Source organism: Phyllostomus hastatus, unplaced genomic scaffold, assembly GCF_019186645.2.
Source record: "Phyllostomus hastatus isolate PE091 unplaced genomic scaffold, TTU_PhHast_1.1 phas_contig_40, whole genome shotgun sequence".
Classification (NCBI taxonomy): domain Eukaryota; kingdom Metazoa; phylum Chordata; class Mammalia; order Chiroptera; family Phyllostomidae; genus Phyllostomus; species Phyllostomus hastatus.
In genome coordinates, this window is record NW_025333872.1 from 59,350,849 (window position 1) to 59,378,090 (window position 27,242).

Below are 27,242 nucleotides of genomic sequence, written 5' to 3' on the forward strand. Positions count from 1 at the left end.
AGTGACTGGGTAATCACATTATTAGAAATTGGAAAATATTTTGGAGACTTTATATAGTTTGCTATTCCTAAAAATAGAATATCACATAGTTTGAGGAAAATTGTATTGAAACGTCATGCAGATGAAACATTTGCTATGTGATGAGCAACAAGAAACCTTTAAATTTTCTTAAACAGGTGAAAGCACTCTAAGCCCAAGAAGCCGGATATGATTTCACGTATTATTGTTTGTTTACCCTGTTATAAAAAAAAAAAGCCTGATTCAGGAAGACAGAAAGAAGTTTAAATATCACTAAGCAGTGAAATAAAAATTAGTCTTTTGCCTCTTAATAGTGTCAATAAATATATACCAACTGTAACAGAACTTCTGTACTGTAAATATTTCTACTAGGAAATGACTGGCATACAGTAGATATATGTATGGATTGAAATTAAATTAGCTCCAGGTAAAAGTTCTGTATCTCATTCTGAGTACTGGAACCCAAACATATTTACAGAAGAAGTCTGCTAATTTAGCCTAGATACAATTCATCCCTGAGAGAAAGAATGCACTGGATGATATTTCTTCCAGAAACTAGTATTAAATATTATTTCAAATTCATAATACATGTATGACATCATATAATGACATACTGACATGAATAGTTCAATAGGCAATCATCTATTATGCTTTTAATACCTCTAATACTCAGAGTACTTTTATTTTTCGTTACAGGAAGAATCTAGGACCGAGTAACGAAAAATTAAATATAAAATACTGTGGTTAATATAGTACCATTGTTCAGAAATCTTCCTAACTGGTATTTGATAAGCCAGGTAAATAACATTTCAGTTAATTTAGGATGCATTATATTGCTTATGAAATATCTCTGTTATATTGCTTATGAAATATCTCTGTTGCTAGTTTCTCTTCTTTATCCTCTTCTTTATCCAAAAGCTCCCTAGCTTTAGGGTGTTGTCATATGATAATATATATTATCACCTCCAGGTGCCAGGTAGGTAATACTTATGAAGTTCACATTTTTTTTTAAGCAATTGTAAAAAAAGGTAAGGTGTAGGAAGAAATTAGAAATGAAGGACTAAAATCAAATTAAGTTGTTTCATTAGAAATGAATTCTCAAAAATCATTTAGTTCCTATTATGGTTATAGATAGTCACATAGGCTGTAGTTCCTCCGCCTAGGTATGTGCTTAAAGATTTTCACTAGGTTCTTTAGCCACTTATTTCTTAAAGATAAAAACAAGATAGACAAAACTTACCTTAGAAACAGCAGGGCAGGAATCTCTTCTGACTGTTTCTATTCCTTTTGCATCAAACACTGGGTCCTTCTGATCCAGTGCTTCATACATGTAACCCACATACCTCTTTTTTGTTTGTAAAACACAGGGCAAATACACCTGGGATGAAATTAACACAACATCTCTTAATAACCATTTTCCCTACCATGCGTATCTTTACTTTTGTCTCTTTTTCTCTCTTTCACCAAATGTCAATTATAGAAAAACTCTAAATATGGCTTAGGGACCAACGAATTCATGACTCCACACCTGGAGGTGTTAAATTAAAGACAATGAGTTGTCTTTAATTCTTTATCACTCCTCTACTTTTGCTCCTACCTCTACTGACACTGCTTTCTGAAAAGTCATCATCATATCTTTTTAAACAATTAAAAATTAAGCAATACCTACACATGTACTGAAAGTGGGTTTCTAGAAGACAGCTCACCATATTAAAAAGTTACAGAGAACACACAAAATGCAGTCCTGGTCCCCACCCCCTGCCTTCCCTGCCCTGGGGTTTCCTGTGCGTCCCCCCAGAGATATTCTGTGCAAACACGTGTCTGTGGACACATAATGGTAGCTTACGACACACATCATTTTGCACTTGGCTTATTTCACTTAATAAGCTATCTTGGAGAAAGTAGTACTCTGCTATGTGAGACTATCACAATTTATGTAGCCTGTTACCCACTGTGGGTCATTTAGGATGTTTGCAATCTTTTGAGATTATAAATAGTGCCCCAACAACCTTGGGTGGATTAATCCATCCACCCAAATTTGAAAATTTGTTGACGTGGACTTCCTAGATCAACGGGTGTGTGCCCTCCCCTTTTTTAAGTTACTAAATTGATCTCTTCCCCTGCCCCCAAACTTTACTGATAATCACATTAAGTGTACACGGCCCAAACATGCCAACAAAAAGGCAGAAATGATCAGACTGGATGTGATCAAATAGCGAGGCTCAACTATAAGCTATCTACTAGAAACCCACTTTCAATATAAGGACACGAGAAGGTTAAAAATAAAAAATGGAAAAATATACACATGCTAACATTAATCAAAACAAAGCTGGAGTGTCTATTTAATATCAGAAAAGTAGATTTCAAGACAATGACTATTATCAAAGATGAAGTGTATCAATTCACCAAAAAGATACATAATCCTGAATGTATATGCAATAAGAAAACTTCGAAGTGAATGTAATAGAAACTGACAGAACTAAAAGAAAAAGGCAAAACCATGATTATATTTGGAAATTTTAATACCTCTCTTTAAAAATTGACAGAAAATCAGTAAGAATATAGGAGGCTTTAACATTATCAATTAAGTGACCTTTATAGAACATTCAGAAAGCACATGACTATTCAAGGTTATTTGAAAATATTCACTAAGACTATTAACTGGACCAAATAACACATTTTGAATTTAAAAGCACTGAGATAATACAGATTATGTTCTTTGACCACAATGGAATTAAGTTAGAAATAATAAATTGATTTCTGGAATATCCTTAAATATTTGGAACTTAACACACTTTAAATAACCAATGGGTCTTATCATTGAAGTTAATAATGAAAACATGTGATACAAAAATTTGAGGCAAAAGTAGTATTTAGAGAGAAATTTATATTTGTAAATGCTTATATTAAAAAACATGTGTTTGGCCCTGACCAGTGTGGCTTGGTTGGGCATTGTTCTGCAAAGCGAAAGGTCACAGGGCACACGCCTGGGTTTCGCGTTTGATCCCTGGTGGGAGTGTGTATGAGAGGCAACAGACTGATGCTTCCCTCTCTCCCTCTCTTTCTCTCTCCCTTCCCCTCTCTCTAAAAATAAATAAAATCTTTAAAAACATATATTTGTCTGAAATCAATGATTAAGCTTCTAAATTAGGATGACAGGAAAAGCAAAGCAAAATAAACCCAAAGTACATATAAGGAGGTACGTATAAGAATGAAAATTAATGAAATAGTTCTTTAATAAGTTCAATAAATGGGTAAATCTCTAGTTGGAATGATCAAGAAAAAAAGAAGATTATGGATATCTAAAGTGGAAGGAAAGGATGTCACTAAGAATCATACTGATATCAAAATCGCAGTAATTATAAATAATTTATGCCTATAAACTTGTCAACCTAGAAGAAATGGACAAATTCCTTGATAACCACAAGGTATCAAAACTGACATAAGAAAACCTGAATAATTCAATATATATGAAAGACGTTTAATTTGTAATTAAGCATCCCCCAATAAAATGCCAGGCTCAGATGGCTTCACTGGTAAATTCCATCAACCATTTAAGAAAGAAATAATTACACTAATCTTACATACTTTCAGAAAACAGAAGAAGGAACACTCCCAACTCATTTAATAAGGCCAACTTTTTTTTGTCCTGAAAGCAAAACAATCCAAGACAAACAAAAACCTATAGACTAATATTCATCATGAACAAAAGCATCACAATTCTTAATAAATGTTTGTTTTGAGAAGTTTTTCAGTTTTTGCTTTTATGTTTATGTCTGTGATGCATTGCAGGTAAATTTTTATGTCTGGTGTTATTTTCTAAGCACACCATGCTCTTCACTTTGCCAGATGGGTTGGGTGTCCATAGCACCACACACACGCTTCTATAATAGCACACATTATCACTGTTTTCTAATTTTTCTCCCTTTCCCTGGCCCACCAATTAGAATGTTCACTCTTCATTCAGGGCAGATACCATCTCCAAGTCTTCTTTGAATCTCTTCAAGCATAATTCTTGCTTCAGAGTAGATACACACTAAACATTGGGAGTCATCTTCGAGTCTTTTCTTCATCTTTTCTTCCTTTTAATACCTTTTTATCCTAAATCAACCACTTCTAACTCCTACTCATCCTTCTTTTCCCAATGTCTCTTCAACTGTCCTTTATTTCCATCAGTTCATCTCACTAACTAGTTCGGGCTATGCAGGCTGCAAGATGCATCCTGCCCTGATTCTCCTCTCCCAGTCCCTCTCCTACCCTCATGTGAGGCCAGTCCTCCCCAAACAGCTCTGCCTACGTCATGCTCTTCTTTGGTAAACTTTCTTGAATGAAGTTTAAACACTCTGCCTTGGTATTCAAGGCTCTCTACAATCTGGTCTTTATTTTTCCAGATGTCTCTGCTGCTGCTCCATATTCTCACATTCGGCTTTTCCAACTCTTCATCCTTCTACACGCCATTTTTTTCTATGAGAAGGACTGCAGCCCATGGCTGCCCATTGAGATTCTAACCGTTTTACGAGACACAGTACAATATTACCTCTTACATGGAGTGTCCCCATCTACCCAGGAGGACAACACACCTTTTCTTTGTGCTCTTACAGTGCTTAAGGGGTCTGTTCTTATGAGACTTCTGTAAGTTTACAATAAAAGGGATCATTTATATACATTTCTAATCCTTCCTTTTAGATTACTGGCTCTTAGAAGGCAGGACTGTGTCTTAAGCTTCTTTGTATTCAATACCCCTCCTAGCTTACCATCTTTTATATAGAAAGCGCTAATCACCTATTTGGGGTCTACAGTAAAGTGACAGTAGTTGATGGTCTTTGTGGCAGACTGCATTTTCAAAGAAACAGTTATCTCCCTGCACCTGGTCTTTCTACAATGTGACTCTGACATCCTTCCCATTAAACCCGCATAGGCAATGATGCTGTGACCTTGCGGCTAGGTCACAAAAGGCAAAGCAGCTTTCCTCTGTTCCTCCTGGGGATGTTCATTCCTGTAACTGAGCCATTATGCTGTGGGGAAGAACAAGCAGCCCCGGGAAAGGCCACACGCAGGTGTTCCAGCCGACAGCCCCAGCAGATGTCCCAAACAGTAGTGAACATCAACACCAGATGAGCAGGAACAAGCTTCAGGTGACTTTGGTTCTTAGCTGTCAGCTGGGCCACCTCCAACCTTTAAGTTTTCTTATCTGAGAACATTGTGGAGTGGAGATTTTGCCAGCCCGACTGCCACTATTCTGAATTCCTGGGGTATGAAATCTGTAAGTAGGATGGTGGTTGTTTTACACCATTACACTTGGGGTGGTCTGCTACCCAGCAATAGTGCAGATAATTTCATAAACAACCTTTTCATTTCTTTACGTAAAGACATTACTTAAAAGATCTGAGCCCTGGCTGGTGTGACTTGGTTGGAGTATTGTCCCATAAACTGAAAGGTCGCGGATTTCATCCTGGTCAGGGCACATGCCTGGGTTGTGGGTTTGGTCCCTGGTTGGGGTGTGTGTGAGAGGCAACTGATCAATGATTCTCTCTCAAATCAATGTTTCGCTCCCTCTTTCTTTCCCTCCCTTCCTCCCTCACTAAAATCAATAAGCATGTCCTTGGATGAGGATAAAAAAATAGAATTAAAAGAAAAAGATTTGAGAAAATTATATAAAATTAAGAGAAAATATTTTAAATATAACACTTTAATAGACCTGTGTACTTTTATTGATTCTGAAAATATACTGAACAAATCAGAAATGTCTGGAAGCTATGTGAATTTTATATGTGATCATTACTAGTATTACATTTCTCTTACCTTTTCAAACTTCAGTTTCACTGGCTTTGGATTGGTGGCAGTTACAGCTTCAGCAATCTCCTGACCAATCTTAAAAGACTGCTCCTTAGTAGCTCCTTTCAGCAGCACAAACATACTAGAGGATTAAAAAGAGAGCAGAGTAATGAGGACATCATTATAAGGACAAAGTTTCACCGAGAGTAGCTTTCCTGGCTAACATTCTATCTAACACTAAAGAACCCTTCCCTGCCTTACTCTTTCTTATTAAGTTGTTTTTTAATCTAAGCCTTCTTGTTTTATCACACTTTCCTTGTGTGCATGGTATATCTTGTTACAGCTCTTTAAGACATCTAATACCACTAGTCTAGTTACACACAGACCAGCTCGATTATCACAGCTGCCGAGAAGGTCCTGGGTCATTCTGAGACGTTAATGGGTTTGTATGGAACATAATTAGGTCAATCATAGAGGAAGAGAAAAAGTGAGTATCAAGAAATGGACAATTTACTTGTGATGTAGGAGGAAATTTCCTTCTAAAACCACTCAACTTAAAAAAAGACACATTATTTTGTAACACATTTATTAACAAACAGTTAGAAAACACAAAGAAGATAAAAGATACTCCAAACCTTCTGTCGCTGTGTGCATCTGCAAATCTTTTCTCATTTGGGATCACAGATCATACTACAATATTTGGTAACTTTCTCCTTTCATTTAATAATATATTGTGAACATTTCTCATGTCACTTAGTTCTTTTACATTATTTTAACAGTTATACCATATTTTGATGTGTGCATTTAGTATTATTTAACAAAATTCTTATCACAGAAAATTCAGGTTATTAAAATTTTTTTGCTATTTCATATATAATAATGTGGCACACCTCTGTGACTTCAGAATAAATTCCTACCTGTATGTGTATTTTTTAAAAAAACATTTCTTGGTAAATGGTATACACTAAAAATATTTTTTTAAAGAGACTATCAAACTGAATTCCAGAAAGATTTCTGAAATACAATCCTACCAGACACAGATGCAGGTCAAGAGGAAAGAATTTCTATGGATAGAAATTTCTATGGATAGAAATTTCTTTTTATCCATATTAAAGAATTAATATGGATAAAAAGTTCCAATACAAAAACACTCCAAGTAACTTACAAACAAAAGTACTGGGTATTTTTCCTAATATAATCCAGTTAACTTTAAAATAGCAATTTTTATGTTTCAGTATATATCATAATCTGAGACCAACAGAAATAATGGCTAGCTCATTTAAGAAAGAATATAAAGTTGATCTTCATTTATAATTTTATTTTTTTGAAGATTTATTTATTTTTAGAGAAAAGGGAAAGGAAGGAGAAAGAGAGGGAGAAAAACAGTGAGGTGCAAGAGAAATCAATTGGTTACCTCTCACAACCCCCCAACCAGGGACTTGGCCTGCAACCCAGGCATGTGCCCTGACCTGGAACTGAACTGGTGACCCTTTGGTTCAGGGTCAGTGCTCAATCCACTGATCCAGACCACCCAGGGCATGCACTTATAATTTCAGTAGAAAGACATCACATAGTGGAAATGGACAATATCTTGAAACATTAAGATTTTTGTTTCTAGTCTTGGAGCCACATAAACCAATCTCCTATTTCTTAAAGTGTTTTTATACTGGAGTTTAGTGTCGCTTGGATGCCTTTTTTAGAATGCTCTTTCTCTGCCAATATTGGAGATAATACTTAGAGTCTGATATGAAAAGGTTAAGAAAAGGAGAATTTCTTCAATATTACTTAGGGTCTTTAAAATAACTGATCTCAAATCCGAATTAATTTCAACATTCACTACGGCAGAACAAACAGGCCTTAGATAGTTATTTATAGTATCTTCTGTTTAGGTCCATCTGATGCTCATTACACCAATACAGCCTTATTTTAAGAAACAGGCTATAGCCCTGGCTGGTGTGGCTCAGTACAAGGATTGTAGGAGGCGCAGGAGACCCAACCACAGATTGATGTTCATTTCCCTCTCTCCCTCCCTTCCCTTCCTTAAAAATAAATAAATAAAATCTTATAAAAAGAGGTTATAAAATTTCCTTTTGAAAAAATTATTTTTAACAACAGACTTTGGGGCCTAGTAAAACAGCTTTGGCAACTGTCCTTCAAAAATATTTAAATTCAGAGAGCTGCAGCTATATGAGTATGAGGAATTAGTCACATTAAATACTGTTTCTTTAAACAGGCTACACTCCTGTTTATACAGTTTTTTACACATTACTATCTAGAGTAGTAATGTGTAACCTAGAGAGATGCCATGGGAATCTTCACAGTTTTTGGCTCAGGACACTTATGTTTTCTCTCCCTTAAGATCCTATCTGGTAAATCAGGACATGTCCCAACTCTGACAATAAGAACCAGAAAGGACTTAGGTAGAACTCTATTTTAGGAAGGATTACTCTTAAGTCATTCCAAACACTGAAATGAATATCTGAAGAGATGCAAAAAGACAGCTACAAAGCTGAAAGTTCATTACCTGTCAGTATCACCATATACAACCCTGGCACCCCATTTCTTGGTATCATTCACCAGTTTAATGGCTCGTTCCAAGGTCTCTCTGGCTTTGTGAACAATACTATCACCAACCTGTTGGAACAAGCACATTGGAAATAATTTTTTACCATAGCTTAGTAAAATCAGTAGACTTTTAACATATAACAATTTTAATTATGAAAGATTTCTAAAAATAAACAAAGGGAAAATAACAAAAAAAAAAAACACCCCATAGTCATCAGTGTCACTATTCTTTCTACAAGTACTCAAGGAGAAAATGAGATGAAAAATTTAAAATAAAGAGCCAATCAACATGCAGACTTGCCTCTAAGTATAACATGAAGTGTAATGGATTACACTTTATACCAGGTACATAGGTACATTTGATTTCTGGGAGAATAAATCTTGTTATTCAGGGACCTTTTTTAAAAAACTGAGTTTAGAGAAAGGGAGAGAGGAAAAGAGGAAGAAACACTGACTTGCTGTTCCATCCATTTGTGCATTCATTGGTTGACTCTCGTATGTGCCCTGACCGGGATCAAACCCACAACCTTTGGCGTAGAGGATGATGCTCCGACCAACTGAGCCACTTGGCCAGGGCTCAAGGACTTTTTAACACATTGCGTATCACATAGAAATCTCTAAGACATACACCAGGGACCGCACGTTTTTGGGCAAACTGCATGTTATTTAAATCATCATAACTACAGATCATAATGCACTTTAGGTGTTGTTTTTCAATAATTATAACATTTTTATTTACAAAAACAATTAAACAACTAATTAAATAATTAAAGTTCCTAGTACTTTTTTAACGTATGGTACTGCATAAAACATTTTCCTCTATGAAGAGGGACCAAGCAAAATTTACATTAAGTATCTAGGTTCGCTCCTTTTTCCATGGGCGGCACAAACTCTGGAGGCTCTCCTAGGAAATTTTTTCTTTCCACTCGCTGGAATACACGTAGGTTCATGCTGCTTCATATCACCTGACAACTTTTTGGGTGGATCTTTACGAGGTGCTCTCCTTGCACCCCCAGGGGAAGGGCTGGACATATTTGTCTCTGGTTCCGGAGAGCCTTCATTATTGTCATCTGTTATCCAGTTTCTCGCTATATCGATAGGAGAGACTGGTGTAGAGGATGATGCTCCGACCAACTGAGCCACTTGAAGAGACTGTTCTTCATTTCCTCTTGGCCCTTGTTGATAGTTTCTATTTTCTTTTTCATGTTGATATCATTTGCAGTGAGCTCATTGAGCTTCCTGACGATCATTGCTTTGAACTCAGTATCTGATAGTTGAGTTGCCTCTATTTCATTTAGCATTCTTTCTGAGGCTTCCTCCTTTCCTTTCATTTGGGAATTGTTTCTTTGTCTTCCCATTGTTTGTGAGACTCTTCTGATAGCAGAAACTGTTTATACTTCATTTTTGCTTGTGGATTGAGGCTCGCGAAACACTAGAAAACTCGTGAGCAGTACGAAATGTGTTAATATGCCTTTGTAATCAATCAGGCAGGAAGTTCCTGTGTGTATGCATGACAGTGTGTATGTGTATCTTTCAAAATTTTGCTGGAATGTTGTACTTCTTTCAGTATCATTAAAGTTAATGCTGAACTGAAATCTCAGTGATTGGTTGTACCTAATTTTTAGATAACAGTGAAACAAAAAAAATGTATAATTATAGTGATGGAAAATATGTTACAAGTATTCAATTTAACTCAGGTAGGCAGATACATGCCTACCAAGGGTTCTCTCAGTGGTGAAGGCTGAGTTTTAACAGTGACTGTGGCATAAAGTGACACAGTGTAGCACTGCTTCTTCCTTTACTAAACTCATTAAAGCTAAGAGTTGGGGAAAATATCCTGTCAGCACAAATGGAGCACGCTTTCCAGAATATTAAATAAAAATTATGTACTTTTTCTTTCATGTTAAGAAGCAGGCAATAGTTATAATGATCCTTCCCCTTTTACTGTAAAATTAGAATTACCTGAACTAAATGTAGGATTAAATAGTATTTAAAGGACTGTTTAAAGTTGCTTTATAAATGAAATATTAAGTGTATGAACAAAGGAATAAACAGAAACAACTTGTAGCAGAAACTTAAAGGTCTCTGTTGAGACCTTTAGTGCACTGAAAGAACTTGAGAATTGTCACCTATAACCTAATACACTTAAAAAATCATGTTATGTGACTGAGATTCAAGTTGTAATAAAATGTTTAATCAGTCATCTGTTGCCACTTTCAAACAAGAAATACTTTAAAATGTATGATGACAAATAGATAGGTGAGCCGTCAAGTGTTAGAGTCAAATATGCTTTTGAGATACAAGCACATACTGATCCTAACTGTCTGCCTCCTGCTGCCTGCTCTGACCCACTGAAGTTACACTGGGAAGAGTCCGAACTCCCACAGCTGCCCCTGAAGACCATGCAGTGTGAAGGGTTCAGGGGCATGAGGGTGATGGGCAAGAAGAAAGGGAAAGAGAGAGAGTGGTGATTAAATTAAAACTGAATCTGATACTTTGTGCCATGGTTTCCAATTTGAAAATTATTACTCCAAGGCAAAGAGACTGTAATATAAAAAGAAGAAAATAATTGGTTTCACAATTTAGGCAATAGTTGGGATGCTGAAAAGCCATAATAAAAAATATTAAAAGTAAAAGTTCTCTGAAAAGAAATAAGAGTGTTGGTAAAGATGTAGAGAAAAGGGAACCCATGTGGCTATTCTGGATCTTCATGTAAACTTTAGAACCAATTTGTCGATGTCCACAAAACAATTTGCTGGCACTTCTGGCCAAGATGGAGGCATAGGCAGACACACTGTGCCTCCTCGCACAACCAAAAGAAGGACAACAACAATTTAAAAACAGAAACCAACCAGAACTGACAGAAAATCGAACTGTATGGAAGTCTGAAAACCAAGGAATTAAAGAAGACATTCTTCCAGACCAGTAGGAGGGGTGGAGTTGGGCAGCTTGTGGCCACACAGCAGCTGGCGGACTGTGGAAACGGGCATGGCACACGAGGCTGCCCCTGGCTGGCAGGGCAGAGGCTGGCGGAGCAGGTGGTCCCACATTCACATGCAGATAAACCAGGCAAAACTGGGGAGCGGGACGGACTGCACAACCTACGGTACCAGCACAGGGAAGTAAAGCCTCAAACCATTGATTGAAAATACCTGTGGGGGTTAAGGTGCCGGGAGAAACCCCCAGCCTCACAGGAGAGTTCGTTGGAGAGACCCACAGGGTCCTAGATGTACACAAACCCACCCACATGGGAATCAGCATCAGGAGGGCCCAATTTACTTGTGGGAAGTGGGGGAGGTGACTGAAATCTGGCAGAGAGTGGAGCAAGTGCCATTGTTCCTTCTCATACCCCTTCCCCACATACAGCGTCACAATACAGCAAGGTGGGTTACCCCACCCTGGTGAATACCTAAGGCTCCATCCCTCACTATGTAGCAGGTGTGTCAAGACAAAAAAAAAAGTCTCAAATAAAAGTACAAATCAAAGCTCTAGAAAAAATACAACTAAGTGACAAAGAGATAGCCAACCTATCAGATGTGCAGTTCAAAACACTGGTAATCAGGATGCTCACAGAATTGGTTGAATTTGGTCCCAAATTAGATGAAAAAATGAAGGCTATGCTAAGTGAAATAAAGGAAAATGTACAGGGAATCAATAGTGAAGGGAAGGAAATTGGGACTCACATCAATGGTGCGGACCAGAAGGAAGGAAGAAACACCCAATCAGAAAAGAATGAAGAAACAAGAATTCAGAAAAAATGAGGAGAGGCTTAGGAACCTCCAGGACATCTTGAAATGTCCAGACATCTGAATTAGAGGGATACCAGAAGGAGAAGAGGAAGAGCAACAAGTGGAAAAGTTATTTAAACAAATAATAAAGGAGAACTTCCCCAATCTGGCAAAGGAAATAGACTTCCAGGAAGTCCAGGAAGCTCAGAGAGTTGCAAAGAAGTTGGACCCAAGGAGGAACACACCAAGGTACATCATAATTACATTACCCAAGATTAAAGATAAGGCAAGAATCCTAGAAGCAACAAGAGAAAAGGAAACAGTTACCTACAAAGGAGTTCCCATAAGACTGTCAATTGATTTCTCAAAAGAGACCTTGCAGGCAAGAAGGGGCTGGAAAGAAGTATTCCAAATCATGAAAGGCAAGGACCTACATCCAAGATTGCTCTATCCAGCAAAGTTATCATTTAGAATGGAAGGGCAGATAAAGTACTTCCCAGATAAGGTCAAGTTCAGGGAGTTCATTATCACCAAGCCCTTATTATATGAAATGTTAAAGGGATTTATCTAACAAAAAGAAGATTAAAAATATGTACAGTAAAATGACAGCAAACTCACAATTATTAACAACCATACCTAAAACAAAAACAAAACAAACTAAGCAAACAACTAGAACAGGAACAGAACCACAAAAATGGAGACCACATGAAGGGGTATCAACAGGGGAGTGGGAGGAGGAGAGAGGGGGAAAAGGTACAGAGAATAAGTAGCATAGATGTTAGGTAGAAAATAGATAAGGGGAGGGTAAGAATAGTATAGGAAATGTAGAAGCCAAAGAACTTATATGTATGATCCATGGACATGAACTAAAGTGGGAGAATGTGGGTGGGAGGGGGTGTGCAGGGTGGAGGGGAGTGAAGGGTGGGAAATGGAACAACTGTAATAGCATAATCAATAAAATATATTTAAAAAATCATTTTCTGGGAATTTGACTGGATTTGCATTTAATCTTTAGATCAATTTGGAATGAATTGATGTCTTGACAATACTGCGTCTTCTTATCCATGAACATAGAATATCTTTCCATTTATTTAGTTCTTTGATTTCTTTCATTAGAGTTTCAGTTTTCCTCCTATAGATCTTGTACATATTCTGATAGAATAAAAGATGGCTACTAACTGGAACGTAGAATATACAGGGTGGATACACTGGAAAAAGGGATGATTCACTGATTCATATACCAGGTGTGTGTTTGTGTGGGGGTGGGACAGAGTGAGATTTTATCACACTACTCAGAATGGTGTGCAGCCTTAAACCTTACTTGTTTTTTTCTGAAATTTTCCATTTAATATTGCAAACTGTGGTTGATGCAGGGTTAACTGAAACTGTGTAAACTGTGGATGGGGTAGGTCACTACTAACTTGTGTCCTGCAACCCTGCTACAACTGCTCATTAGTTCCAGGATTATTTTGGTCAGTTCTTTTGGATTTTCTACACAGAGGATTATGTCTCTTTTATGTGTAAGCAAAGACAGTTTTATCTCTTTCCTCTTTATCTATATACCTGGTGTTTCCTTTACCTGTCTCACTGCATTAGCTAGGACTTCCAGTGTGATGCTGAAAAGCAGTGGTGGGAGGGACGTCCAGCCTTGTTCCTGATTTTAGTGGGAAAACTTCAAGGTTCTCACAAAGTGTGATGTTAGGTTTTTTGGTAAATGTTCTTTATCAAGCTGAGGAAGCTCCCTTCTATTCCTAGTTTACTCTGAGTTTTTATTATGAATGGGTATTGGATTTTGTCAAATGCTTTTTCTACGTCTACTGATATGATCATGTGATTTTTTTCTTATTTAGCCTGTATGTGAAGTGATGGATCCTGCTAACTGATTTTTGAATGTTAAATTAGCCTTGCATACCTGACCTAAATCCCACTTGGTTGTGGTGCATAACTTTCTATACATTGTTGGGTTCGATATGCTAATGTCTGTTGAAGATTTTTGCATATATGTTCATAAGAGATATTGGTGTCAAGTTTTTTTTCCCCTTGTAATGTCTTTGTCTGGTTTTGGTATTAGGGTGATGCTGGGCTCCAAGAATGAGTTCTCTCTGGATGTACCTTTTGAAAGAGATTGTATAGAGCTGGTATAATTTCTTCCTCTCTTCTCTGATGGATCTAAGAAGAGGTGTTCAGATTGTTCAGCTTTTTACCTGTTGTGAGGATAGAGTGGTGACATCAAGCTTCTTACATGCTGGACCTTAAACTGAAGTCCCTTGCACAGGATTTTGGAGTTCACTTTGCCTACTATGAGATATGTGGGGACTTGATTCTTCCACTGCTTTCCCTTACTGCACTATTACAACTATGGTAGACCACAACGTTCTGGCCTTCATTTGTTAATTATTTGTTAAAAAAGTCATTAACAAAACAAGTTTACACTATGCCTTTCTCAATTACTAGTAAATTATTATATCACTCTGTTACACTATATTGTGTTTATGTCAGATTCACATCCCACTTTATTAAATACTAAGAAATTAGTCTTATTCTATGAAAAGTATCTTTCAATTGTAACTACCACTACAAGAGAAGGTTCTGCTTTGTATCTACTGGTACATGAATAAATATGCAATGACTATTCATTCTGGCGGCAACCTAACTACCATCCGATCTCTATCAATGCATGAAAAGGAATTACTGAGTACCAAGGTTGTTGTAAATATTGCTCTCAATTTGGTTCTGGAATCTCATGCTAATAGTTGGTTACAATACAGCCATCCAGATAATGTAGAAATATGTGTATGCTAGTTTCTAAAATTATCAAAGACACAAAAGTTCACACAGAGAAAACCCACAAATCTCTAAGAGTATGTGAATATACAAGCTCCGGTTTGAGAAAAACTGATCCTATGTCATGGACATGAAACCCCTTACTCTAAAGTTTCAAAACAAAACTAACGCTTTAATGAACAGGTTTTCATTTAATGCTACTTCAGTTTCTTTTGAAAACAAAACAAAACAAAACCAAACTACAGAACTGTACTGCTTACCTCAATGCATGGCATTCTCCCAGAAAAATTAGCAGCTGTGTAGCCAAATGTGACATTTGCAATAAGCTTAAGTCCTAGCTGACGTGCATCGAGCATTCGTGAGAGGGCTCTGTCTTGCTTGTAAGCCTTCATTGACTGCTTCACCATGAGTCTAGTCTTCAAAATTTCTTCGAGCATTCTTGGTAGCACACCCTTTCTTACTGAAGGCTATCATAAAGAAAAAAAGAATGTTTCAAATCCCTCAAACATTACAATTAGATAATTAAGAAGGAAGCACTAAGTATAACAATGGCCAACCGTCATGAATTGAAACATACTAACAATAAAGTGGCCACAAGATTAATGGCAGTTAATATAAAATCACATTTTCTTTCTTTTGCAGAGGACTTTTTCCCTAAGTTTCCTGTAATGTTTATAAATCTAGTGAATTACTATTTTGTGAGTTCAAAGACCTCCAGGAAGGAGGATGTCAACTAGTGCATAAGAAGAGACCATACAACAAGTTCAGAGGGAAATTTTGTTAGAAACTTTGATCCAAACCCCCACTCTTTCAGAAAGACACACGGGATTTGTCTCACTCATAACAAACCTCAGTTTTAAAGATCTCATCCTACGACCCCAGTAATCTGCATGGAACTCCATTTATCTACCTTGGAAGAATGATGAGCTGGGTTGACTCTGCTGACATTCAAACCTGCAGTTCCAGGGACTCTAGGTATTTCAAATCTGATGCTTAGACCACTAAGCCATCCCCTCCGGCCTATATTTATTAGCAATCTGGAAGAGGGGATGAATAGTGAAGTGATAAAATTTGTAGATGCCAAAAAAGAATCATTTGTATTAATCAAGACTAGGGAGAATTTATGAGAACTCCAGTAGGAATGAAAACCACAAAACAGTATTAACTTTGAAGATGATTCACAGACACGTGCAAGGTAATAATGCATGTTGGACTGAACAATTAAAACCTCTGATACAGGAAAATCACACTCCTGAATATTTAAAAAAAATCTTATTTTCATTAAGCTTTACACTTGGGTCAGAATGTAGATGCAGGCTTTAAAAATGCTGTTAAAGGGAGATGATGTAATAAGCTGCTAGATATGTGACAATGAAGACATAATCTAACCTCTAATTCATTCTGTGTACCTTTTAAAGAAGCCATAATATTTATGTTAGGACATAATATACATGATAATTTGAAGATGTAATATTTCCCCCAAAGGACTATTATCTGGTAAAAATTTTCCTCTTATGTAAATGGCTGATTTTAGGGTGCTCTTCAAACATAGCATCTTCTTACTGGTGAGTAAGGATGCTGCTTTTGCTAAGTACAACAGAATGAATCTGAGGGCAAGTGAGGTCCATGCTACCATCAACCACCCTACTGTCCCATGATTCTAGTACAGACCCACTCCTAAGGACACTGAAAGAAGAGGCAATATAATATTCTCCTAGATCCCTCCTATTTGTCTTTAATTTATTCATTTATGGGGCTTTCCTCAGTCTCTTTCAAGGGGAGATAAGGGAGAAAAAAAAAGAGACCCTATTATTAGTCTGGATATCTTTATAGAAATACAATCAATAAACAAGAGCATCATTCTTTCTAAGATAGTATTAATGTAACTTAAAATAATTTGGAAGAACAATTAGTTGAGTTTACACATTAAAGCACTTTAAACATTTATAAGTTAACAAAACTGTGATCATAAAATATCCATTTTAAGTCTGCCAGGTTCTAACAGAGGGCAGAAAGTATATGTGTACATTTCTTCTAGTATTTCACTGAGAACTAAAATCTAACAAAAGAATTTAAACCTAAATTCACAAAAAGATGACTTTTTAAATAATGATTTCTTAGAAGATCCTATTTCTTTGACTTTTTGAGATAAGCTATTCAAGCAAACTTATTTATTTTTTTTCCTGTATTATAGGCCAAGAACATCTAAACCATTAACTCTCCAAAGGTTAAGCCACAGTAGATACCTTTCATTTATAAGAGACTATTACCTTGACAAAAGCTATTCCATTGGGGGACACTGTGATGTCATGCCTAATCTGGTAAAGTAAATCTGGAGGTACTCTTAGAGAGGAGCAGCCAAATTTAAATTCATCATACCTGTTAAGAAAGAAAACATTAAGCAAAAACTTTCTCCAATCACAGAATAGAAATTCTAAGCAATTTTAGGAATCTTTCCAATTCCATTAGGAATTCATTTTCAAACATCTAAACATGAATTCATGTACTTAGTAATAAGTTTATTTGTCTAATTATAAAAAATTAGTTCTTCAAATATTCACATTTTAAACTCATTCAAAGATATGTCTATTGATTTTAGAGAGAGGAAGGGAAAGAGAAATACTGATCGGCTGCCTCCTGTGTGCACTCTGACCAGGAGCCGAACTCACAACTTTCTGGTGGACAGGACAATGGTCCAAACAACTGAGTTACCTGGCCAGTGCCAAATATTCAAAATTTGTTAAAAGAAATATGTCTTAAATGGCACTATCCTAAAATGCATGGATAACATCTATACTGAAATACTGAATTTCAACTCAACACATGATTACCTTACACTAAGTTTCTTAAAGAAAAATTTAAGCCTTAAATAAAAAGACTGTAAATAACTTTCCAAATTTCTGTTCTTAATAAAAAGACAGTATTACTAATACAATTTCCACAAATGCTTTCTAAGAAGGAGTATACTCTAGATGAAACAGTAACACTTGGTTTAAATATATAAAAATCATTATTAAGGAAGACTCTGTTTCTTATGAGAAAGATATCTACTCCTTTGAGTTAAAAATGTTATTCTCACTCAGCTTATAAAATTTGTTGACACGAACAGCTAAAACATTTAATGATGTAAGTTAAAAAAAACTATTGCTAAGGAAAGTCAAGAGAAGTTGACAGTTGGAGTTGTAAGATCATAATTCTCAAGCTATTCCACTGAAAGGTAGTTTATATCTATGAATTAAATATAACTCTCATTTAATGAACTATAGAAATGATCCCTGGAAATATAGTTTTATAACTCCCATTTAAAAAGAGACCACAGGTATACATGTGCAACAGATAGTGCAAGGTTGAGGTATTCAGTGTTCTCCCCATGTCTCATCCGTTTGTGAGGCTGAGGCATATGGTGATCTCGGTCTATTAGTAAGGTGCTGTATTTTGCCACATATAATGCATCCTTTTTTGCCCAAATTTTTGAGGGTAAAATAAGGATGCATATTATTATATGTGGGCAGTACTAATTCTGTATCTATATGAATATTTTTAATTATTTTATTTATGCTGATGCATTAAAAATGTAGTCTAGAAAGCAATAATGATATCCATATGCAATATAATACCCTGGAATATAAAAATTGATTTTGGGTCTAAATATACATAAATAAAATTGAATTAAAAATTAAAATGAAGCCCTGGCTGGCATAGCTCAGTGGATTGAGCACGGGCTGGGAACCAAAGTGTCCCAGGTTCGATTCCCAGCCAGGGTACATTCCTGGGTTGCAGGCCATAACCCCCAGCAACCGCACATTGATGTTTCTCTCTCTCTATCTCCCTCCCTTCCCTCTCTAAAAAATAAATAAAATATTAAAAAAAAATTAAAATGAAAGACTTTCTCCCTGAAAGTCTGGGCCAAAAACATGGGTACACAGTATACATGGGGGCACATTATACAAGGCAAAATACGGTAACTTAAAATAGCAAGTTAGCTAGGCTACATCCCATTCATTTATTTTCCTCATAAGGACAGTCTCAATTGCAAAAAGAAACTGAAAAAAAGTGCAGTTTAGTAAGAAGCACAAAGCACAACATAATTGTAAATATGCAAAAACACTTACTTTCCCAAGTTCTCCACATGGCCAAGGCAGGTGGAAAAACAGTAGTTGTACGCAATCACAATAGAAGGGTATAGTGACTGGAAATCCAAAACAAGAACTGAGTTGCTATAGAAGCGAGATTCAGGCTCCATAATGAGCGGGACACACTGTGGGGCTCTCATTTGGGACCTCTGCTGTACACTCGGTGTCACAGGAATATAGTTCATTGGTTTAGCAATACGCAACATCATTGATTCCACACGGTACTGTGGGCAGAGAGGCGAAGGGAGGCAGAGAAGAAGAAAACAGGTTATAAATATGCTGGTCTTTTTAATATGTGATAATCATCATGTTTTGCTCTTCAGAATAAGGCTGCATGACTTTCTTACAACACAATTACATATACAATTACATAGTATTGGTTATTTAGCCAGCTTTTAGGTGCCAGAGGGGACATTCATATTCCTAAAGTTTTTATAAAAATTGTAAAATATGTCAAAGGCTTACATCATAGGCAATACTGAAAAGACAGATACAGTTAGACTTCTTTTTATATTTAAATACAGCTCTACCACAATTAACAGATGTAAGAGAGAGAGCCGCACAGTTTGTCAATTTATTTTAAAAAGCTGGCCAATCTTTGAGAAATTGAATTGGGAAAATTTGAGAATGAAACTCAGGAGACTTGAGATGGTAAATTTTATCCCAATTTTTCAAGAAGGAAAGACAAGGACTCCAGAATTAAAAGGTATTTTCTAGCTTTTATTCACTGAATCAAGCAATTGACTGTTTATAAACAACCATTATTAAGCATATGGTTTGGAATATTATATAAAAACAGCACTTGCAAAAATCAGCATGGATTCTGTGAAATTTTCTCATGTGGTTTTAAAATATCCAACTTTTTAAAAATTATAAGCTGGCTCAGTTTTTAAAACTTGTGTGGGTATAAATGAATGAATAAAATAGCTTATAAGCAATAAAATTAAGTAAACCAACAGGTAATGCTAGAGTAGTTAGAGCTCTATTTTTGCTATAATTACTGAACTCATAGATTGGGGGAACATTAGAGTCTACAGAGTATACCTTACTCTATAAGGTATATAGAGCAATTATAATAATTAAAAGATTTCAGCCCTGGCTGGTGTAGCTCAGTGGATTGAGCACGGGCTGTGAACCAAAGTGTCGCAGGTTCAATTCCCAGTCAGGACACATGCCTGGGTTGCAGGCCATGACCCTCAGCAACCGCACATTGATATGTGTGTGTGTGTGTGTGTGTGTGTGTGTGTGTGTGTGTGTCTCTCTCTCTCTCAAAATAAATAAATAAATAAATAAAATCTTAAACAAACAAAAAAAAAGATTTCATGAGGTTAAGGAACCTGAGTGATTTAGTGTAGCCTCCCTGAGGCCTAGCACAACGTTTAATATGTTAAAGGCATTCAAATAATTCTTTGTTGAATGAATGCATGAAATCATTTGTCAAGGCATGTGACAAAAGCATTATATCCTTGAGAATTAAGTTAGATATGAATTAAATGGCTTATAAGGTATCATTTTCTTTAATATTTAAAAAAAATGGTAAGTGTCTACTTGTATTGATTTCCAAATCCTTCTATTTAAAAAAAAACATTAAAGTTATCTGCTGGGAGTTGGAACAAGCCAAAATTAGGGATGTAAAAGAAAAGAGACACAGGCTTTCTCTGCTGCTTCCTCAGTTCTAAGGGGGCACTGAAGGCATCCTGAATCACACAGACAATATTCAGGAACATAGTATCATCCTCAAGGGTGTAGCCATTTATTTTCTTGATACCATGAAATATTTAACAGTGACTAGAGAGCTGGTATTGAGAAAAAAAGTGCAGCTGTTAAGCAAAATTAAAGCTTTTCCAGAAAATAACAAGATTTGAGCAACCAGCTACATATATTAGTTGGTACCAGACAGAAATTTCAAAATTACAAAATCACTTCAAACATCTCAGAAGTATACCACTCACACAGAACTTTAAAGCGTGCAAAACAAACAAAAAGCCAACCAACCAAACAACAAAAAAATAGATTTCCTACCTGAGAACCCCTTGTCAGTACATGTAAAAACTGAATGCCAAAAAGTCTAGCCATTTCACTGGTTTTTCCAATTAGGTCCACCTGTTCCAGCATTTGGAGATTTCCACGGACACGGCTGATGTAATGATCAACCATTTTCCATCTGTTAAAAGACAATCCATGCTGTGAACCTCAGGGAAAAATTGGGACACTTAGTACTGTTTTCATTGTGCCAAAACGTGCACATTAATAGTGAGGTTATTTAAGGAGTAATGATGTACATTAAGGTATATTAAGGAGTTAAACATTAGAAAACTTCACATATTTTAAAGGTATGAAACTTAGTGAAAATATGTAAAGTTTGAGGTAGTACTTTTGATAAGGTGGTAAGACTAAGGATAATTATTTTCAATATTTTTCTTGGTGTTACTTTTTGTTATAAAAAATTATAATCTCCTCCTAGATGCCACTGCTAATGATGCAGCAGTGATTATACAATGACAACTCATCATATCTGTAGGATTGAGAACATGGAAGCTTTAGATTATCATTGTAAGAACTATTCTAAAATATTGGGTTGGCCAAAAAGTCCATTTAGTTTTTTCCATAAAATAAAAGACTAATTTTTCATTTTCACCAATAACTTTACTGATTTGGACATTTTGAGTATGTCGCCTGTCTCCCATGTGGTATAACATTGACTGTTTTCAACTGTCTTGTGTTGACAGTTATCAACTTCTACTGGTCTGTCCGACTGTGGAGCGTCGTCCAGCGAGAACTCTCCAGCATGAAACTTTGCAAACCACTTTTGACATGATCAAGCAACTCTTTTTTTTTTTTTTGCGTTTCAGTTGTATTCTTACCTTTCTTGAATTAGTAAAGCATAACGTGCCAAAAATGTTGCTTATTTTCTTCCATCTTCAATATTAAAATGGCTGCATAAAAATTCACCAATTTTGGTGTTTTCTTAAATGCATGCTGACATGACAACTGTCACAATACAATCTGACAAAACTGTTTTGAATGAAGTTACAGACAACTAAGCGCTACTAGAGCCACCTTACAGAAAAAAACCAAATGAACTTCTTGGCCTACCCAATAAAAGCAAGTAGTGTCTTCTCATGGGAAGAAACAGAATAATTTGAAGATTTAGAAAGATCAGGAAAATATTAATGAGACCATGCATGGGATAAATGTACGTCAATTTAGTATTTCCTATGAAAACATAAATATTGTTTTCTTTGACTTATTTTTTACTTTTTCTTAAATTGATTTTATGTATTTTTTCCATTACCATTTAGTCTCCTTATATCCTCACCCCCATAATCACCACACTGTTGTCCATGTCTACGAGTCCTTTTTCCTTTTTGCTCGGTCCGTCCACCCCTAACCCGGCCCTCCAGCTATAACCCTGCTCTCAGTCCATGCGTCCGTCCCCATGTTCCTTGTTAGTTCAGTCTGTTCATTAGATCCCACATATGAGTGAGACCATATGGCACTTGTCTTTCTCTGACTGGCTTCCTGGAGAACAGTGTGCTAAGTTTTCTTTGATTTAAACTTAAAACAAAATTGATCTCTTTACCTTCCTTTTTGGTAAGAAAACAAGCAAACAACCACCCTTCACCAGAGCCATAAAAGGACGCTTTGATTTAATATTATGTTGTTAAAATGTAAAAATGATCCAAAGGTATACTATAAAGAATAAAATTTATTCATTTAAAGAATATATAGGTTCACATATGCTGCAACTTCTAATTATATGGTTTTTGGGACAATATAGCTACAAACAGCTAAATATAAAAGTTTAAAAATGTGTCCCTACAACACATGACAAATGCATATAGAAAAACTACAAAATAAACATAAAATTAAAAAAAAATCCACCTAATTTAAAAGACAGATAATAACAAGTGTGAGTGAGGATGTGGAGAAATTATAACCCTGTCATACAATCTGGTGGGAATGTAAACCAGTGCAGTTGCACTGGGAGTCTGACGAGTCCTCAAATTGTAAAATATACAGTTACTATATAGTCCACCAATTCCACTTCCAGGAATATATCCGGGAGGAAAGAAAACACATGCCTACACAAAAACTTGTACTCAAATGTTTTTAACAGCATTGTTCATCATAGCCCCAAAGTAGGAATAACTCAAGTGTCCACCAACTGATACAAAATGTGGCAATAAAAGGAAATGGAGTACTGACACGCACGAATCTGGACAGTATATGCTAAAAGACACCAGTCAGGAAAGGCAACATGTTATGGTTCACTTACGTGAAATATCCAGAATACGCAAATCTATACTGAGAGAAAGATTAGTGGTTGCCTAAGGTGGGAGGGGTGGGTGAAAAAGGGAAAATTAGAGGGTGATGATTAAGAGACGCATGGTTTCTTTTTGGGATAATGAAAATACTCTAAAACTTATTGTGGTAAAGGTTGCACAACACTGTGAATATACTAAAAACCGTTACTTGTACACTTTAAATTAAATGGGTAACTTGTATGGCATGTCAATTATATCTGAATAAAACCGTTAAAAAGAATTATGCAAATCTAAAAATATCCTAAACTTTATAAAGACTTAATTTTTAAACAAAACAGACAAATACTGTTCTATAACTGAGAGGTTCCCCAACCCCTGGACCCGTATTGGTCAGTGGCCTATTAGGAAACGGCCACACAGCAGGAGGTGAGCTTGAATATAATGCATTCTGAAACCATCCCCCAACACTCCATGGAAAAAGTGTCTTCCACAAAACTGGTTCCTGGTGCCAAAAAAATTGGGGGACCACTTGCATTTTTAGCTTATTATATTGTGACTATTTATGTGTTTTTTATTGCTATCGAGCATACCATTGTATGATAATAACATAATTCATTTAATGAATTTGTTATTGAATATCTTTTATTACAGGTTTACCTCAGAGATATTGCAGGTTCAGTTCCAGACTATCACAATAAAGCAAGTACTGCAATAGAGTGAGTTGTAATCTTGTTGATTATTTGTTATAGATTATTAATGTAATGCTTTAATAATACAGATTTATCAAATGTAAATATGAGATAACGCATTATGTGTGGACTCAATTTAGTCCCTTTAAGGTAAAACAAAATACTTGAGAGTTCCGGCCAAGATGGAGACGTAGGTAGAAACCCTTCGCTCCCTTGCACAACCAAAAGGAGGATACCAACCAATCTAAAATCAATAAACAACCAAAACCGCCAGAAAATCAAACTGCATGGAACTCCAACAACCAAGGAATTAAAGAAAAAAGCAACCAGAACTACCAGACAGGTAAGGCAGACGGCACTGGCTGACTCAGAAAAACCCTGGTGAGGCAGCTTGAGGGGAGGGGCTGACTGCCCAGCTTGGCAGAGCTGAATGGGCGGGGCTGACTTAAGGGGAAAACTGAGACTCAGAGCTCAGTGTGGGCTAGGCTGGGGTTGCCCTGTGGGAGATACTTCCAGTCTGACACGAGAGTCTGTTGGAAGGTGCGTAGAGACAATCAGGCAAGCTGCATTGTTCTCTCTCTGGCCCCTCCCCCATAGGCAGCGCAGCTAGGAGGGTTGCCCTGCCTGGGTGAATACCTAAGGCCCTGCCCCCTTACAACCTATCAACTGCGCCAAGACAGAGAAATAGGGCCCAAATGAAAGAACACAGCAAAACCTCAGAACTAAGCAATGAGGAGACTGCTAACCTATCTGATGGAGAATTTAAAGCCCTGGTAATCAAAGTGCTCATAGAACTGATTGAGCTTGGTTGAAAAATGAAAGATACCCAAAATGAAATAAAGCAAAATATTCAGGGAACCAGCAGTGACAAGAAGGAAACCAGGATTCAAAGCAATGATTTGGAACAAGAGGAAGAAACAAGCATCCAACTGGATCAGAATGAAGAAACAAGAATCCCCCTAAAATGAAGAAAGGCTGAGGACTCTCTGGGACAACCTGAAACATTCCAATATCTGAATTATAAGGGTGCCAGAAGGAGAAGAGCAACAGCGAAAAATTGAAAACTTGTATGAACAAATAATAAAGGAAAACTTCCCCAATCTGGTGAAGGAAATAGACTTCCAGGAAGCCCAGAGAGTCCCAAAGAAGTTGGATCCAAGGAGGAACACACCAAGGCACATCATCAAGTTACCCAAGATTAAAATGAAGGAGAGAATCCTAGAAGCAGCAAGAGATAAGGAGACAGTTACCTACAAAGGAGTTCCCATCAGACTGTCAGATTTTTCAAAAGAAACCTTGCAGGCAAGAAGGGGCTGGAAAGAAGTATTCCAAGTCATGAAAGGCAAGGACCTACATCCAAGATGACTCTATCCAGCAAAGCTTTCATTTAGAATGGAAGGGCAGATAAAGTGCTTCCCAGATAAGGTCAAGTTAAAGGAATTCATCATCACCAAGCTCTTATTATATGAAATGTTAAAGGGAAGAAAAAGAAGATAAAAAATATGAACAATAAAATGACAACAAACTCACAACTATTAACAAATGAATGTAAAAGAAAAGAAAACAATGAAAACAAAAACTAAGCAAACAACTAGAACAGGAACAGAATCAGAGAAATGGACGTCGCCCGGAGGGTATTCGGTGGGGAGGAGGAAGGGAGGAATAGGGGGGAAAAGGGACAGGGAAGAAGAAGCATAATTGATAGGCATAAAATAGATGGGGAAAGGTAAAAAATGGCATAGGAAACAGAGGACTCAAAGAACTTATATGTGCAACCCATGGACATGAACTAAGGGGGGGAGGGGAATGCTGGAGGGTTGTGGGGCGGGGGGGGGGATTAAGGGGGGAAAATTGGGACAACTGAAATAGCATAATCCATAAAAATACTTAAAAAAATAAAACAAAATGGATATAAGGGATATAATGGCTCATCTTTTCCACATGGTCAATGACCTGTCTGAAAATTTATTGATCCTTTCTTCTGCTTGACTTAGTCTACTGTCGAACAACCCTAGTGAAAGTTTCAGTTCAATTATTGTGTTTTTCAGCTCCTGTTTTGTTCAGTTCTTTTAAATATTTTCTGTCTGTTGAAATTCTCATTTTGTTGTCTTGACCTTGGTGAGAATCTTTATGAATTATTTTGAATTTTCTATCAGGTAAATTGTATAACTGTTTCATTATGATCAATTTCTGGAGATTTATCTTGCTCCTTTGTTTGGAATATCTTTGCTTGATTCTTCATTTTTCTTCATTCTCTGTGTTGGTGTCCCGCATTAGACAAAGGTGGCACTTCTCCCAGTCTTCATGAACTAGTCTTCTATAGCAGACCTCCATCAATCAACCCAGACAGAGATTCGGGGCCTCTTTCCCTTCCCAGGGAGAAGCAGGCAATTGTGGTTTTTGTACTGCCCACTCTGTGTGGAGCAGGAGGGGAGTTACGGCCTGCTAGTCCAAACCCCTGTGTGTGCCCCCAGAACAGCTAGATTGTTCCAGGCCTGTTGGAGCACCAAGACTGGGAAGACAGATGCCAGTTTTTTGGGTAGCCTAGGAAGAATTGGGACTCTGGATGCATGGATCAAGTCTTTCTCACCCCAGGAATAAACTGAGAGCTGAGATTTTTCATCACTTGCTCTGTGCTGAGCAGCAGGGGAGGATCTATGGTGTCCACCTGCCTACATTAGGCTCCGCCAGCTAGACTGTCTCAGACCTGTAAGAGCTCCCTTGGAAAACCTGGGGTGCTAGACACATGAACCAATCCCTCCCTCCCCTGGGAGAAGCTAGGAGCCCTTTCCTGACCATTTTGCTCTGAGCCAGGAGGAGAACTCTGACAAGAAGGTGCCCTGAATCTCCCTCTCAGCTTTGGTGAGCCCGGTTCTGTGTTTTCCCAGGGTGCAGAAGCTTTTAATTTCTTTCTGGATTTTTCACAAGGGAAATTGTCTGTGAGCTGTTGCTGAATCAGTGCATTTGTGTGGGGAAAGGAGGTTCCAGAGCTTCCTACTCTACTATCGTGCCGACATCATTCCATATCTTTCCTAAAATATTTTTAAAAAGTACTTAAAAAGTGGCCTGTTTAACTTCCAGCCAAGATGATGGCGTAGGTAGATACACTGTGCCTCCTCACACAACCAAAATAAGGACAACAACAATTTAGAAAGAAAAAACAACCAGTACCAACAGGAAACTGAACATACTGTACGCAAGTCCGACAACCAAGGAGTTAAAGAAGAAACATTCATCCAGACCAGTAAGAGGAGTGGAGTTGGGCAGCCGGGCTGAAAGGGG

General features: G+C 37.0%; 1 protein-coding gene across 3 annotated transcripts in view; it reads right to left on the reverse strand.

Annotated features, from left to right (window-relative positions):
- The window catches only part of REV3L (REV3 like, DNA directed polymerase zeta catalytic subunit), a 170,608-nt gene that overhangs the window by 8,032 nt on the left and 135,334 nt on the right, over positions 1 to 27,242 (reverse strand). For all 3 annotated transcript variants that reach the window (XM_045844182.1, XM_045844183.1, XM_045844184.1), the window contains exons 22-28: positions 21,026 to 21,167; positions 18,983 to 19,227; positions 17,141 to 17,249; positions 15,131 to 15,337; positions 8,318 to 8,427; positions 5,821 to 5,935; positions 1,259 to 1,396 (exon numbers count right to left, since the gene is read on the reverse strand). In XM_045844182.1, coding sequence (XP_045700138.1) covers positions 1,259 to 1,396; positions 5,821 to 5,935; positions 8,318 to 8,427; positions 15,131 to 15,337; positions 17,141 to 17,249; positions 18,983 to 19,227; positions 21,026 to 21,167 — 1,066 coding nt within the window. The remainder of the gene's footprint in view (positions 1 to 1,258; positions 1,397 to 5,820; positions 5,936 to 8,317; positions 8,428 to 15,130; positions 15,338 to 17,140; positions 17,250 to 18,982; positions 19,228 to 21,025; positions 21,168 to 27,242) is intronic.